The sequence below is a fragment of the Notothenia coriiceps genome, unplaced genomic scaffold, assembly GCF_000735185.1.
Source record: "Notothenia coriiceps isolate Sejong01 unplaced genomic scaffold, NC01 NC01_scaffold00037244, whole genome shotgun sequence".
Classification (NCBI taxonomy): domain Eukaryota; kingdom Metazoa; phylum Chordata; class Actinopteri; order Perciformes; family Nototheniidae; genus Notothenia; species Notothenia coriiceps.
Window position 1 is genome coordinate 11,363,207 of NW_011369945.1, and position 12,219 is coordinate 11,375,425.

General features: G+C 39.1%; 1 protein-coding gene and 1 long non-coding RNA gene across 2 annotated transcripts in view; one reads left to right on the forward strand and one right to left on the reverse strand.

Annotated features, from left to right (window-relative positions):
* The first annotated feature begins 2,992 nt into the window (after positions 1 to 2,992).
* Positions 2,993 to 4,641, forward strand: LOC104964698 (uncharacterized). The gene is made up of 3 exons (XR_800452.1): positions 2,993 to 3,090; positions 3,501 to 3,633; positions 3,757 to 4,641. It is a non-coding gene; the product is annotated as an uncharacterized lncRNA (long non-coding RNA).
* A 911-nt stretch (positions 4,642 to 5,552) lies between these two features.
* Positions 5,553 to 12,219, reverse strand: part of LOC104964700 (SWI/SNF complex subunit SMARCC1-like) — an 8,843-nt gene continuing 2,176 nt past the window's right edge. The window contains 21 exon segments of the mRNA XM_010793549.1: positions 5,553 to 5,936; positions 6,045 to 6,149; positions 6,851 to 6,983; positions 7,076 to 7,210; positions 7,876 to 8,009; positions 8,095 to 8,215; positions 8,301 to 8,347; positions 8,656 to 8,727; positions 8,840 to 9,098; positions 9,260 to 9,316; positions 9,468 to 9,578; positions 9,682 to 9,835; positions 10,111 to 10,224; positions 10,336 to 10,407; positions 10,506 to 10,621; positions 10,751 to 10,779; positions 10,894 to 10,953; positions 11,041 to 11,147; positions 11,239 to 11,318; positions 11,529 to 11,654; positions 11,946 to 12,085. Coding sequence (XP_010791851.1) covers positions 5,869 to 5,936; positions 6,045 to 6,149; positions 6,851 to 6,983; positions 7,076 to 7,210; positions 7,876 to 8,009; positions 8,095 to 8,215; positions 8,301 to 8,347; positions 8,656 to 8,727; positions 8,840 to 9,098; positions 9,260 to 9,316; positions 9,468 to 9,578; positions 9,682 to 9,835; positions 10,111 to 10,224; positions 10,336 to 10,407; positions 10,506 to 10,621; positions 10,751 to 10,779; positions 10,894 to 10,953; positions 11,041 to 11,147; positions 11,239 to 11,318; positions 11,529 to 11,654; positions 11,946 to 12,085 — 2,240 coding nt within the window. The 3' untranslated portion in view covers positions 5,553 to 5,868.

A 12,219-nucleotide genomic window follows, 5' to 3' on the forward strand; every position in this document is an offset into this window, starting at 1 on the left:
GAAGTATAGGGAAAACATTTTTGTAACTATTCCTGCTGCAAATGGAAACTCAATCTGAATTGCGTCTCTGGCATGGTGTTAAGAAGCACAACTTTTCCGTGGCCTCTGCTGAGTAGTTAATATCAGAAAAAACACTGAAGGAATGTTGGCCTTTTGTATAATCAATCCTATTTTTCAAATTGGTTTACTAAACAAAATGAGTTAATGCTCCCCAAAAACCGGGCATCATAAGATTTTCAACTGTATAAAATGAATGCTCAACCATTGACTGAGATGCCCTCTAATATTGCCAGGAAACAACACTTCATCGGAAAATAAAATACGTTCCTGTGATACTGCTATTAGAGAGTTATACATTATCAAAGGATGGCTTTGGGTTTTGGCCTATAGATGGTTGGGTTCATAATAATGAGTGATAAAGTGACGATAGTTTCAAATAATAAAAAAGTACCCAAGCTTACTATTCCTATGGTATATATAGTGCCACTGTGGTCAGTCTAATTCATCTAATTATATGCGCAAACTGACATCTTTACTTTCCTCCTGCGCTGGTTAAGGTAATCAGACCAATGAAAACACTGTATGTCATGTTAATAGTGAGATGCACATAAGCATATTCACAGAAAATGTAAATGTAGCACTGGGCACATCTCATTGTATAATATTATTATTGTATAATATTATTATTGTGATATGACATTAAACCTTTTCAAATTTGCAGAGCACTTTGTCAAGCAGTTGTCATTCCTCTGTATAAGTCATCACTGGAGATTTATTACAAGATTGTGGCTTCGTTATATGCACTATAATGAGATTGTGATGGAAACGTCTGAAGCAATGGAGACAGGACTCAGAGAGACACAAGGAGAGCAGGAACTTTGATGGCAAACACAAGACAAGTCGTGTGCCACGAGTTGACACAATCGATGCCAAACCAATTCTGAAGATCTCTACCCCAGACACATGTATTTAGCTGGTTCTGAGAGAATAATCAACATGTTGCATAACAAGATAAAACAGGCAAAGCACAATAACACCTCTATCAGCTGACGCCAACAGGCAGCAACAGGGAGACAACACACTGAGAGCACAGCAGCCAAGGCTGCAGGTGCCTTAGCTCAGTGAGTTTATTACAAACTGATAAACTCGGTCAAAGTCATGGGCCTTGGAAAATATTTAATAAAATAAAAACAAAATGGTATAAAGTAGAATTCGGTTCTATTTTGTTGTCGGAATTTGTATCTATTTATATTTGGGATTCACAAGTTATTTAACAGTGTACACAACTTTAACTTTATACTATTTAAAAGAAATTGTGAATCATGAACAACCAAACTTTCAACGTTGGCCTTAAGAAATCTGGTGGGACAGTTTCTTCTTACTTGATGAGTAAGAATGAAACTGAAAGTCATGAGCTTTTATACTGATAACTTGGAAATTGGAAACAATTCAACAAGACAAAAGTCATCTCATGGAGCCAAGTAACAACTGCTCAAGCAAACAAAAGATTTTGCTCAAGATAACGAATATAATTCAACTGGAAATACAGTAGACACAATCCAATCATGTGTTAGGTATACTACAACATTGTTATGCTGTTAGTAAATAAATCTGAAACATGCCTTGTTCTGCTCTGAAACTATTTTTGCAATGACATCTAGGAAAGCAACACATAATTATTACATTTCATGAAGTTGTGAAAATAGCTAACAATCTCTTTGCACTTCCTTTGGTTACACACTGACCAAAGAGCTTACACAATAAGTCTGTGTTCGCCATCCTTACACCCTTTTTCTTTCCTCAATAACTTTTTGAATCTAGATTGTAACATGATAGTCATTTCATAAATTGTATGTGATAGCTATGAAGATATATAATAAAAATGTAAAAAAAGAAAATAACATCTTACGAAATGGACGTCTCCATTTCCTTCCTACACTTACTCCTTTAGTCTGAGGCAGATATCAAAGGAATCATTTTACAATAATTCTAATAAATTCATTTTAAACACTTAATAACAACATGTTTGGAATATATATTTTAAAATCCTATAATTTCAAACAACAAATTAATGTTAAATAAGTGCATAAAAAATAATACCGTGTGAGAACTTGGTATAGATTTCGGAGCGCAGACCAAATGTTGCTGAGCACTTTGTGTTAAGTGGTTGTCATTCCACTGTATGTACTCAATTAAAATAAACATAAAGTTTCAAAAAGTAATATTCATTTTTGTGTTTGTTTGTTTTCAGAATTTGTATCCAGTAAAATTTGAGATTTGCAAATAAATTGTTCCAAATATAAGGCAGCAGTGTTTACACGTTACATTAAATTAGAGAGCCTTTAGCTGGCGCTGTTATCCAGAGCAACTTACAATAAGTAATAAATAAACCATCAAGATTCAAACAAAACAAAGGGCAACAAGAAAAGTGCTGACATATTTACTTCAAACAAGCAATATCATTTTAGGTGCTGTTGCATAAGTACAACTCTTAAGACAAAATTGTGACTTTATATTGTTTTACAGTGTGTGCATCATGAAAAACATACTTTGAACATTGGCCATTTTCATTTTCTGGAGGTTATCATTTTTATCTTGGCCAATAATAAAGTCATAAGTCTAGAAGTGTTTTCCACCATGGCAGTGTTTCTCAACCCTGGCAAATGAATTATATACCGTAAGCTTTAGCATTTTTTATGAAATTGAACTTAAAATACAAAGATTAATCAGTCCACAAGTGTAATTACTTTCTGTGTGTTAAGAACCTGTAAACTCTAACAACAGGTCAAACATTTACTTGTATAAAGTGTTTCTGCCCTGTTGTATTGATACTTTAAATAAAATATCCAAGTACTTCCACCGCCAATGTTCAAAACTGGGACAGGGCAGAAATGACCTAATCAATATGTCGTAATCATGCCTTAAGAGTAGTTATAACCCCACCCTCCTCTGAAATCCACATAAGAAGGCTGGAAACAGGTAGGGCTGAAACCACACACACAGCTTCACATTGAGTCTGAACAAACTGTTCCCAGAGAAGACCAGCTTATGAGAAGAGAGAAATAAGGGTTCCAGGATGACTTTGACCGTGTAAGTAATTGTACTCTCAACTAAAAAGGTGTTAAAGTCTGTTTGTAGAGGTTGAATGTCATAAAGACTTCATTTCTAAGCATCATTACTGGGGGGATGCTTCCTCTATGAGGTGTTATAAGAACACAATGGTTTGCAAAGCTCAGCTAAAATGTACAGTGTTTCGTGTTTTAGCATCCTAACTTTGCTGATTAGTGCAAAACATAAAGTAAAGTTGAGACTGATGAGATTGTAATTAGTTTTGCAGGTTCTTGGTCACAGACTTACATTAAAGTAAAAATTAAAATGTTGCTAAAATGTCAAACCATTACCAAAGTTGTCATCGTGAGGGGAACATAAATGTCTACCAAATGTCATGGCATAAATCAAATCATGAAGACACATGCTGACTGTTTTTCCTTCCTTTTCAGGGAAAGTCTTACTTGCATCATTGGGATCAAAGGGATCAAAATTGTAATATTAGGCTTGACTTTAACCTCCACCCCTGCCCTAATAGGAGTTGCGGCATTGGTAGTAGTGGGAGTTGTCGTATACAAAATGGTGGTAAGTGATATAAAAATATTTCTGGTAAAGTCTGATGAAATAATAACCTACTTTCTAATTGAAATGCCTAAACATGTAAGACTATCACAATATTGGTCATTATCATTTCTTTTCTTTTTTTAGGGAAAAGAAAAGCCAAAAAGGACCTGATCATAGAGGATAATTTAGTCCTCTATATTTACCTGTGAAAATATAAATGGATGCTTGACAATAAAAACAAAGATGGCAGACTATCTTTATCTGACTAAATAGCTGCAATAACTGCATTTTGAACACACCCTTTGGTCTATTGTTACATGCAAACTTGAGTTAGTGCTGCCCTGGGAAAGTACCATCCATCCAGAAGGTTCAAAACACTACTTCTCTTTAGTATAGGAAACACTTTGAACTATCTTGTTAAAAACTGACTCAATCTGATTGAGCGCTCTCTGGCATGGTGTTTAGAAGTGACAGATAGTTAAAAAAAGAAAAAAAGGTACCAAAGCTTACTATTCCCATAGTATACATATATACTGTATTGCCACTGTGGTCAGTCTTCTCTGTGTAGTCACATATTTGGGGAAATCATGGTTTCAATGTCGTTTTTTTACATAACGTTTTTGACTTCAGTCAAGTTGTTTAATCAAAACTGTTTTAGTGGAAAAGCTAAAAGGCTTTCGTTTTATTGTCTGTAAACTTTAAAAAAAAAAAATGTTTTACTGCGTATCATCATTTATTGGATTAAGGCAGATTTAAGACTGTAATTCTAAAATGAATGGGTACAAGAAATACCCATCAATTGCTTTTATACTGATAACTTACCGTGAGTGGAATGAATTCGTCAAAACAAATGTCATCTCACCGGAGCCAAGCAACAACTGCTGAAACAAACAAAAGCATTTACTCAAGAGGAGGAATGTAATCCAACAGGAAGTCCAGAAGAATGCAATCCTGTCTATAATTATGTCTGCTACTCTATGGCTATGCTGTAGTGAATAAATCGGGAAAATGCCTGTTTCTGCTCTGAAATTAAGGTTTGATCTTGTGATCTTTTGGAGCGGCTATGAAAGCAACACATAATTCAATTTCATGAAGTTGTGACAATAACTAATAATCTCTTTGCACTGACCAAAGAGTTTACAGACTAAGTCTGTGTTTACCATGTTTTCACCCATATTGTTTCCTCAATAACTTATTGAATCTAGTTTGTAACAAATTAGTCAAGTCATAAATTGTATATGAAAGTTATGAAGTTCGATAAGAAAAATGTATTTCTGTATTTCCTCTTCAAATTTCGTACACGTCGTTCGGTTTTTACAAAGATGGTCATTGGAGTGATTGCGCTGAATGTCACCAACGTGCTGCTCAAAATAGAACGTTGTGGATTCAATGCAATTTAATACTCACACTTGGCCTTTGATCCGTGACGGGGAACCGGGAATCAGCCGTCAGGAACACAATAAAAGGATGTTCTTGTCTCTTTGCTCTGACATGCCACATGGGTCTGGCACTGAGCAGTTTCTATAGCATCTCCTCTTCTTGCAATATTAATACACGATGAAAATAAATGTTGGTTAAGGTCGATGTGTTCATAATAGACACAATCAGACCAAACCAAAGTGTCAAAGTGGCTCAGGCCGAAAGGATCTTTTGTTGTATTGTCACAAAAACTACACACCTAAATAACACAGGGAAGATAGGTTGATATTTTTATGTTATCCAACTACTGGGGGCACACACTCAAATGTTTGTCCTTTTTTATGACATAATGCTTCAACCTAACTTTAACCACCTTTTTTTCTAAGGATGGTTTAGACTTTCGATATTATTTCATCTGTGAGCAACAAACTACCCCCTACCCTCAAACAAGCCTTTGAAACAGTTCCTCAATACAAAGATATAAAACCCATATCGCTCCTCAGTGCACACTCAGACAACACACTGAATAAAAGCTAGACAAGAACAAGAGATACATTTGGTTTCATGTAAAACAACTTTAATGAGTTGAGTTAAATCTTCAGATTTCTCCACTCTGACGGCAGAGCACAAATAATTCAGATAAAAGACGGACTGAGCCGTTGACCAAATTACACATTAGCTGCGTCCATGTGCTTGAGTGTCTATAAACATGTGACTAGTACAGAATAGTTACGTTATTCAACTTCTTAATTGTTACTGAACATTTCTGCCGGTGTTCCTTGAATTTTCTCGGACGTAGGAGGACTGGTATGTGTGCATTTTGTTGTTCTGGTCTGTTCAGTTGTGACTGGCTGCTGGAGGGCCCGGCTGAGCTGGTGCTATCCCATCAGGCTGAGAGGACGGGTCTGAGACAGTGACAGAAGAAGATCACACACACAGAATCAGAACATGCTAAAAACAACAACACACAAAACATCCCGTTAAAGCTAATTGCAGCAGTACATAATACTCACACATGCCATTGGGAGCTCCAGGATGTCGAGGAGCCATTGTCTGGGCGTTTACTCCACCAGGAATCATCCTGTTGGGCATGGACTGAGCTGAAGCAGGAGGCACAGCTGCAGTATGGAGAGGACCACAGATATAGGACCAACAATGATTTAACAGATAAGAAGTAAACACACTTGACTCGTTTCATTGCGTTCTCAGAGGGTTCATCTTAAAGCAGGTGTGTCAAACATACGGATGACTTTGCAAAGTGTAAACATCGCAGAGAAGACATTAACTGCAAGTTGATACATTTATAAAGGCAGGGGGATAACTTGACCTTCTTCCTTAATAGTTACCACTTAAGTTTGTATGGTGGTGTGTCAATTCAGTTGGTCAGGTTTACTACATAGATGTGGAAATTAATGTAAAATAATTTCAGATCTTGACAAGTTGCTTTGATCATAAAGTAAAATACTATGTTGTTCAGTTCCAGATACCTGTGTCTAAGTGTTTTGTGTCTATGTAGATACACTGTAATCTGTACATTGTGATGAGCAAGTGTAAAGGATAAACTGAGGCATGAACTTGTTAAAATTGCACTATTCAGATTTTTCAAAGTGTTTTTAAAAAAGATAGTTCATTAAATGTGAACATTCTCCAAATGTACATGTTGTTGCACTAAAACAAAAAGGAAGGAGTTGTTATGCTATGATTTTACTGGTCCGGCGCACTTGAGATCAAATTTGGCTGTATGTGGCCCCTGAACTAGAATGAGTTTGACGCCCCTGTCTTAGAGGGTGTTTGATTATTGGTCGGTGTGTGCGGTCACCTGTTGGCTGCACGGTGTATCCCGGCTGCGCCTGCTGCTCCCTCTGCTGGCGAACCTTGATCTCTGCCTGTTTGAGCTGCTCGGTGTGGAAAGTCTGTCTCTCAGAGAGGAGCTGCTGCCGCTGCTGCTCCAGCTGTAAGATACACAAAGACAAAAAGTATGAATGATACGCACAGATTACTGGACATGTTCCAAAAAAACTGAGAGCAGCAGATGTTCACTCACAGCCTCTTTCTCTCGGTCCATGATGGTCTCCAGCTCCTCAAAGTGTCTCAGCTTGATCTCCAGCTTCTTCATCTGGGTCTCCACCAGCAGAGCCACCAGGGACTTGATCTTCCTCTCTTCTACTGCTGCCAGGTGCTGCAAACAAATGAGGCAAACATGGAGAAAGTTAAAAACAGGAAGGAAGGAAATGGACACCACAAATGAGTAAGGACCTGGGTGCATGTGATGGTTTAGAAAGAAGGGAATGAAGAAAGTAGCAGAGGTGAAGATAAGAGGGACAACACAGAGGAAGGAAGGAAAAGATAAGAGGTGAGAGGAGGGTAGAATAAATTGGGTGTGACAGAGCGTGGTAAGGAGTGGGAGAGAAAATAAATGACGAGACTCTTCCGCAGCAAGAGATGGGACAATAACTGATCTCACTCATATGGCTCCCTGGGTTACAATAAAATACACATTTAGAATCAAAGCCAATTTTAATCACTTATCATGTATTTGTATTATTTAAAATAATCCCTGTCCCTTATCTGTCAGACATGCTGAAAATCCAAAATAAAAAATACTCAATTCTATTTGCAGGTCTAAGTCTTAGATATATTTGTTTTATAATTTCCGGGGCTGAAAGGAACAACATTTCGTCTGTTTAATTTTACACACGTAAATGAAAATAAATCCTCTCTAAGATGGTGCATGTCGAGTTGCTTAGACACAGCTGCAGATCTGCTTTTTATTTTTTATAAATGACAACCATTTCTTCACGTCCCTGTGATTGGTCCGTTTTAATCAGAAAGGGCGGGCTTTACCTTGGCCTTTGTGGCAGCGGAGGAAAGAGCAGCAGCTGCTGCCGTGACAACGCTGCCATCCACCAGATCCTGCTCCAACAACCTCCCCTCATCCACGTCTGCCTGATCAAAGCTCTCATCATCATCTACCCTTACTGGATCAAGGAGAGATTTCTTTAATAACACACACACACACACACACACACACAGTCAATTTGTATACTGTAAATATTAACATACCTCCGTCTCCCTCCTCTGCAAGTATATTTTCAGCATTTTCGCTTTTGACTAGTTCTCCCGTCACATTGGCCACACTGGGTTCCACTTTGAGCCCATCTGCCCTTAAAGGAACCTGGGAGATCTACACACACACGCACACACTCAAGTTTAGCCACTAAACTCACCAGCAGACACAATAAAACTCTAAGTTCTTATTGCTGTTTCACCTGAAGGGGGGTGGAGTTTGTTTCAATTTTCTCTACTTCCATTGATTCTGAAAAACGGAGAAAGACAGAATAAGATATGCATTGTGGACGGCAAAGAGAAACATCTTCATGTCAGAAGCAATATTAAAAAGAGCTCCATTAACTGAGTTTTAAAACATCAGCATATCCGGTCATAGTCCGGTAATTACCTGCTAACGGAAACTCTGCTACACAATTCCAATTATTATTATTGAAACATGACCGGTAAGTTTCAAATTTGTCCGGTAAAATAAATTATTTGCGGACATTTGACCGGCAAGAAAAAATCCTAGCAGAAACCCTGCTTCATGTGTGTGTGAATAAGTGCACGTGTTACCTGTTTTGTCAGGCTGGTTGGACGCTTCAGAGATCTTATCCAGCGACTCCTCGTGCACTTTGGAAAACTCCTCTGAAGACAAAAAGAGAGAATCAATACACACATACTAAACATCCAGTAAACCATCTCACAACCATACCCTGACCTACACACTACACTAACACTCCTCCATCAGTCCGCTCACCCAGTGCGGCCTTAGCTGCAGATGATGCCACCCGAGGGTCCACCACAGAGGCCAGGAAGGCCACGGTGCTCATGACGGGGTTTTCTGATTGGCTGAAAGGCACGGGCTGGTACGCCAGTGGGCCGAGGGAAGCCGCGGAGTCTTCTAAGTAAGGGTCTTCTATCGGCAGGCGGAGGAAGTGGAGAATACACTCATCCTGCGTTCTGGAGCCCACATGCTCAGATACTTTGTTCCAGTCATCTCTGTACACCTCTAAGGCCTTAGAGAGAAGGATAGATGAACAGGTAAGACTGAGAACAACCACTTTGGGTAAATTACTAATTAATAAAAATAAATTAAAAAAAGCAATTTCCATTTGCAAAAAAGGAAACCATCATGAGTTAGATCTTTGAAAGAAACCCCAAAGAAATGTTGTCTTACCTCTAACAGCAAGAGCGTCTCTTGCTCCGTCCATTCTCTTCCTGATACTCCTTTAGTCTGAAGCACATGTCATAGGAATCATTTTAGAATCATTCGAACCAACACTTTTAAAATTCCTAATAAGAGAAATAAGTGAAATGAGAGAATAGTCAAATACATATTTCTTAAAACAAATGAACAAAGTGTTTGTGCTGTTTCTGTTTGAGACCTTAGGGATTTTCTTGGTGTAGATGTCGGAGCGCAGACCAAAGTTCTGGCATTCTAAAGGCTTCTCTCTGCTCTTTTCCTGGAAAAACAACATGTTCTGCGAGGCTGACACCTGCGAGAGCAAAGCCAGAGTTAATGAGGACGCATTTCATTCAGTTCAAATGTGCGTTTCTTTCACATTTGCACGTCGGAGCTGTTGTCATGTGTGTGTCTACCTGCAGGGGTTTGTGTTGAAGTGGGGCCAGCCCGGACGGTGTGTCAATCAATACATTGAAATGAGGGGTGGGTGGGGGTCCCATGGGCAGGGGTTTGCTCTCTGCATCCACCTGGTAGTTAATCAAACCCCACTGCTCCAAAAGTGAATGAACCCTGGACACAAAAAACATACTTTTTCATTAACCATTTTGCCGCTTTTAAAAACTGCCCACACCGATGACACAATATAAACACACTGACAACTCCAGCATGTGTCATGTATTACAAATAAAAGCTGATGCATTAGGTTCACCGCGTACCACATGTTTTATTAGCAACAGATTGAATTATTTTGCATTTTTCTTTTACAGAACACCCACATACCACAGTTAATGTAGCAGATGCAGCAGACAATACATGGATGGAAACGCCCACACACACAGTTATACCTTATGACAGAGCAGACGTCTCCAGTGAGGATGCGTCTGCAGGACGTTGAGCTGAGGTATTCCTGGGGGTTGAGCCGGTATGTGTCGATCATGAAGTTACGGTATGCCAGGTAGCTGAAGTGCACAGGAAAATCCGTGTTTTAAAAAGTGAGATATAATCTCAGTTTCTAATCTTTATCAACAGATGAACCGAAGCGGTAAAGTCTGGATGTCTGCAGTACTCACATTTCTGGTGATTTTGACTTGTTCTTTCCATGGAAGAATTCAGGCAACGAACGTTTCTCTATCGAGTGAACGCTGGAATATATGGATGGAAAGGTGGTTTGGGGTTAATTTATGAAGTTTGGAAGTAAGAAAGCTAAGTTGGAGTATTAGTTTGAGGGGGATTTTATCACCTGTTGTTATTGAACCAAGACGTGTAGCTCGGTATTATGATGTGATGTGTTTGTTCTGTGGTGTTGTCTTCTCCTTCTGAAAGCCGATGTGTATCCCCTCTTCCCTCCTCATCTTCCTAGACGCACACATACACACAGATTACATTTACATCATCCTAAAAATAGACTGATAATTGCTACAGAATACCCGGACCTTATGTATTTACACAAACATCTTGATTGTGAAAAATAAAATCATGTTTTACCCTTCCTGGGAAATCCTCCTCCAGTTCATCTGAAAAAGACAAATGAGAATGGGTGAAAACTCAAGGCGAATAAAGTGTTTTAGATAAAAAAAACATTACTTTATATATATCTCCCTTAACATCAGCTATTACGCTTTTCTTACCCAGGTCAGCCATGGTCCCTCCTTTGACAGGAATATTCTCACTGTCCTTCTTCAGGTTGACTATGAGAACATGGGGAAAAGGTTTAGAGACAAAATGCTCTACGTTTTTGGGACACATTTGTAAGTCACTGTGTTGTAATGGTTTACCATTCTTGGGTAAAATAACTTCCTCCATGTTAGGGACAGGGGTAGGGTCCTCCATGTCTTTGGTCAAGTCTTCTTCTGGCTCTTCCTCCTGTGGTCCACGCCTTCGCCTGCACACACAGACAAGAATCAATGCCAACACTTCACCTGGAAATGGCAAAAGTATACCCCTCCTGTTGGGTTAAAACAAATGTTCCTCACCCTTTCTTTCCCTTCTTCCTGCCTTCAGAGGGAGGAGAGATGGAGCGTCTTCTCTTTTTTGAAGGGGTGTGTTTGGAGTCCTGAAACAGAGGGTGGTGAGAAACTTAGAAAAAGGAGACAACAAGCACCATAAGATGTAACATCATACATCAAGACTCTAAGTCATATTCAAATGAAGGTCTCCTGGTTGGCTGTTGCCTTCATTTTCAACCAGGAAACTGAAAATCGAATTATTGATAATTGCCTTTCCCTTAAAAAACCCTGCTGACCAGAAACAAAATCACACAAACCTGCTCGTCTCTGAGGTGAATACGCCGGCGGAGAATGATAGCTACATTCCTCTCATTCACACAATAGTCTTCTTCGTTCATCCACTCGTTGAAAACATCCGTGTCCAGAACCCAGCCAGCATGGACCTGGAGCGCACACGCCAGACACAATTCATATTAATGCGCACAAGAGATCATACAGTGCTGTGCGAGACCGGTCACCCCTGTAGTAACATTGATATATATATTTTATAAAAAGTGAGAAAAAAAAAGATTTTTTTCTAAAGGACTTTGAGTTTCAGCTGAAGATCATGATATAACCAAATTTCAGTAAAATTGAGACTTATGATACAGTAAATAAAGTGAACACTGTGTTGTGTAATTAAGTATTTACCGTGGTACAGCATCACGTTTTTATAGGTGTGCTGAAGTACTAACCCGCCACGGCTTTTCTGAATGTGGTGGCTCTTCAACCTCTCCTTCAACATCACTTGAGGACAGCCAACTGTCATAACTGTATAAGAGTAGCAAGAAAGACAAAAAGGGTTAGCATTGTGTTTGCTTGTGCATAAGCCTCTCTGTGTGTGTGTGTGTGTGTGTGTGTGTGTGTGTGTGTGTGTGTGTGTGTGTGTGTGTGTGTGTGTGTGTGTGTGTGTGTGTGTGTGTGTGTGTGTGTGTGTACGTACGTACGTACGTTACGTACGTTACGTAC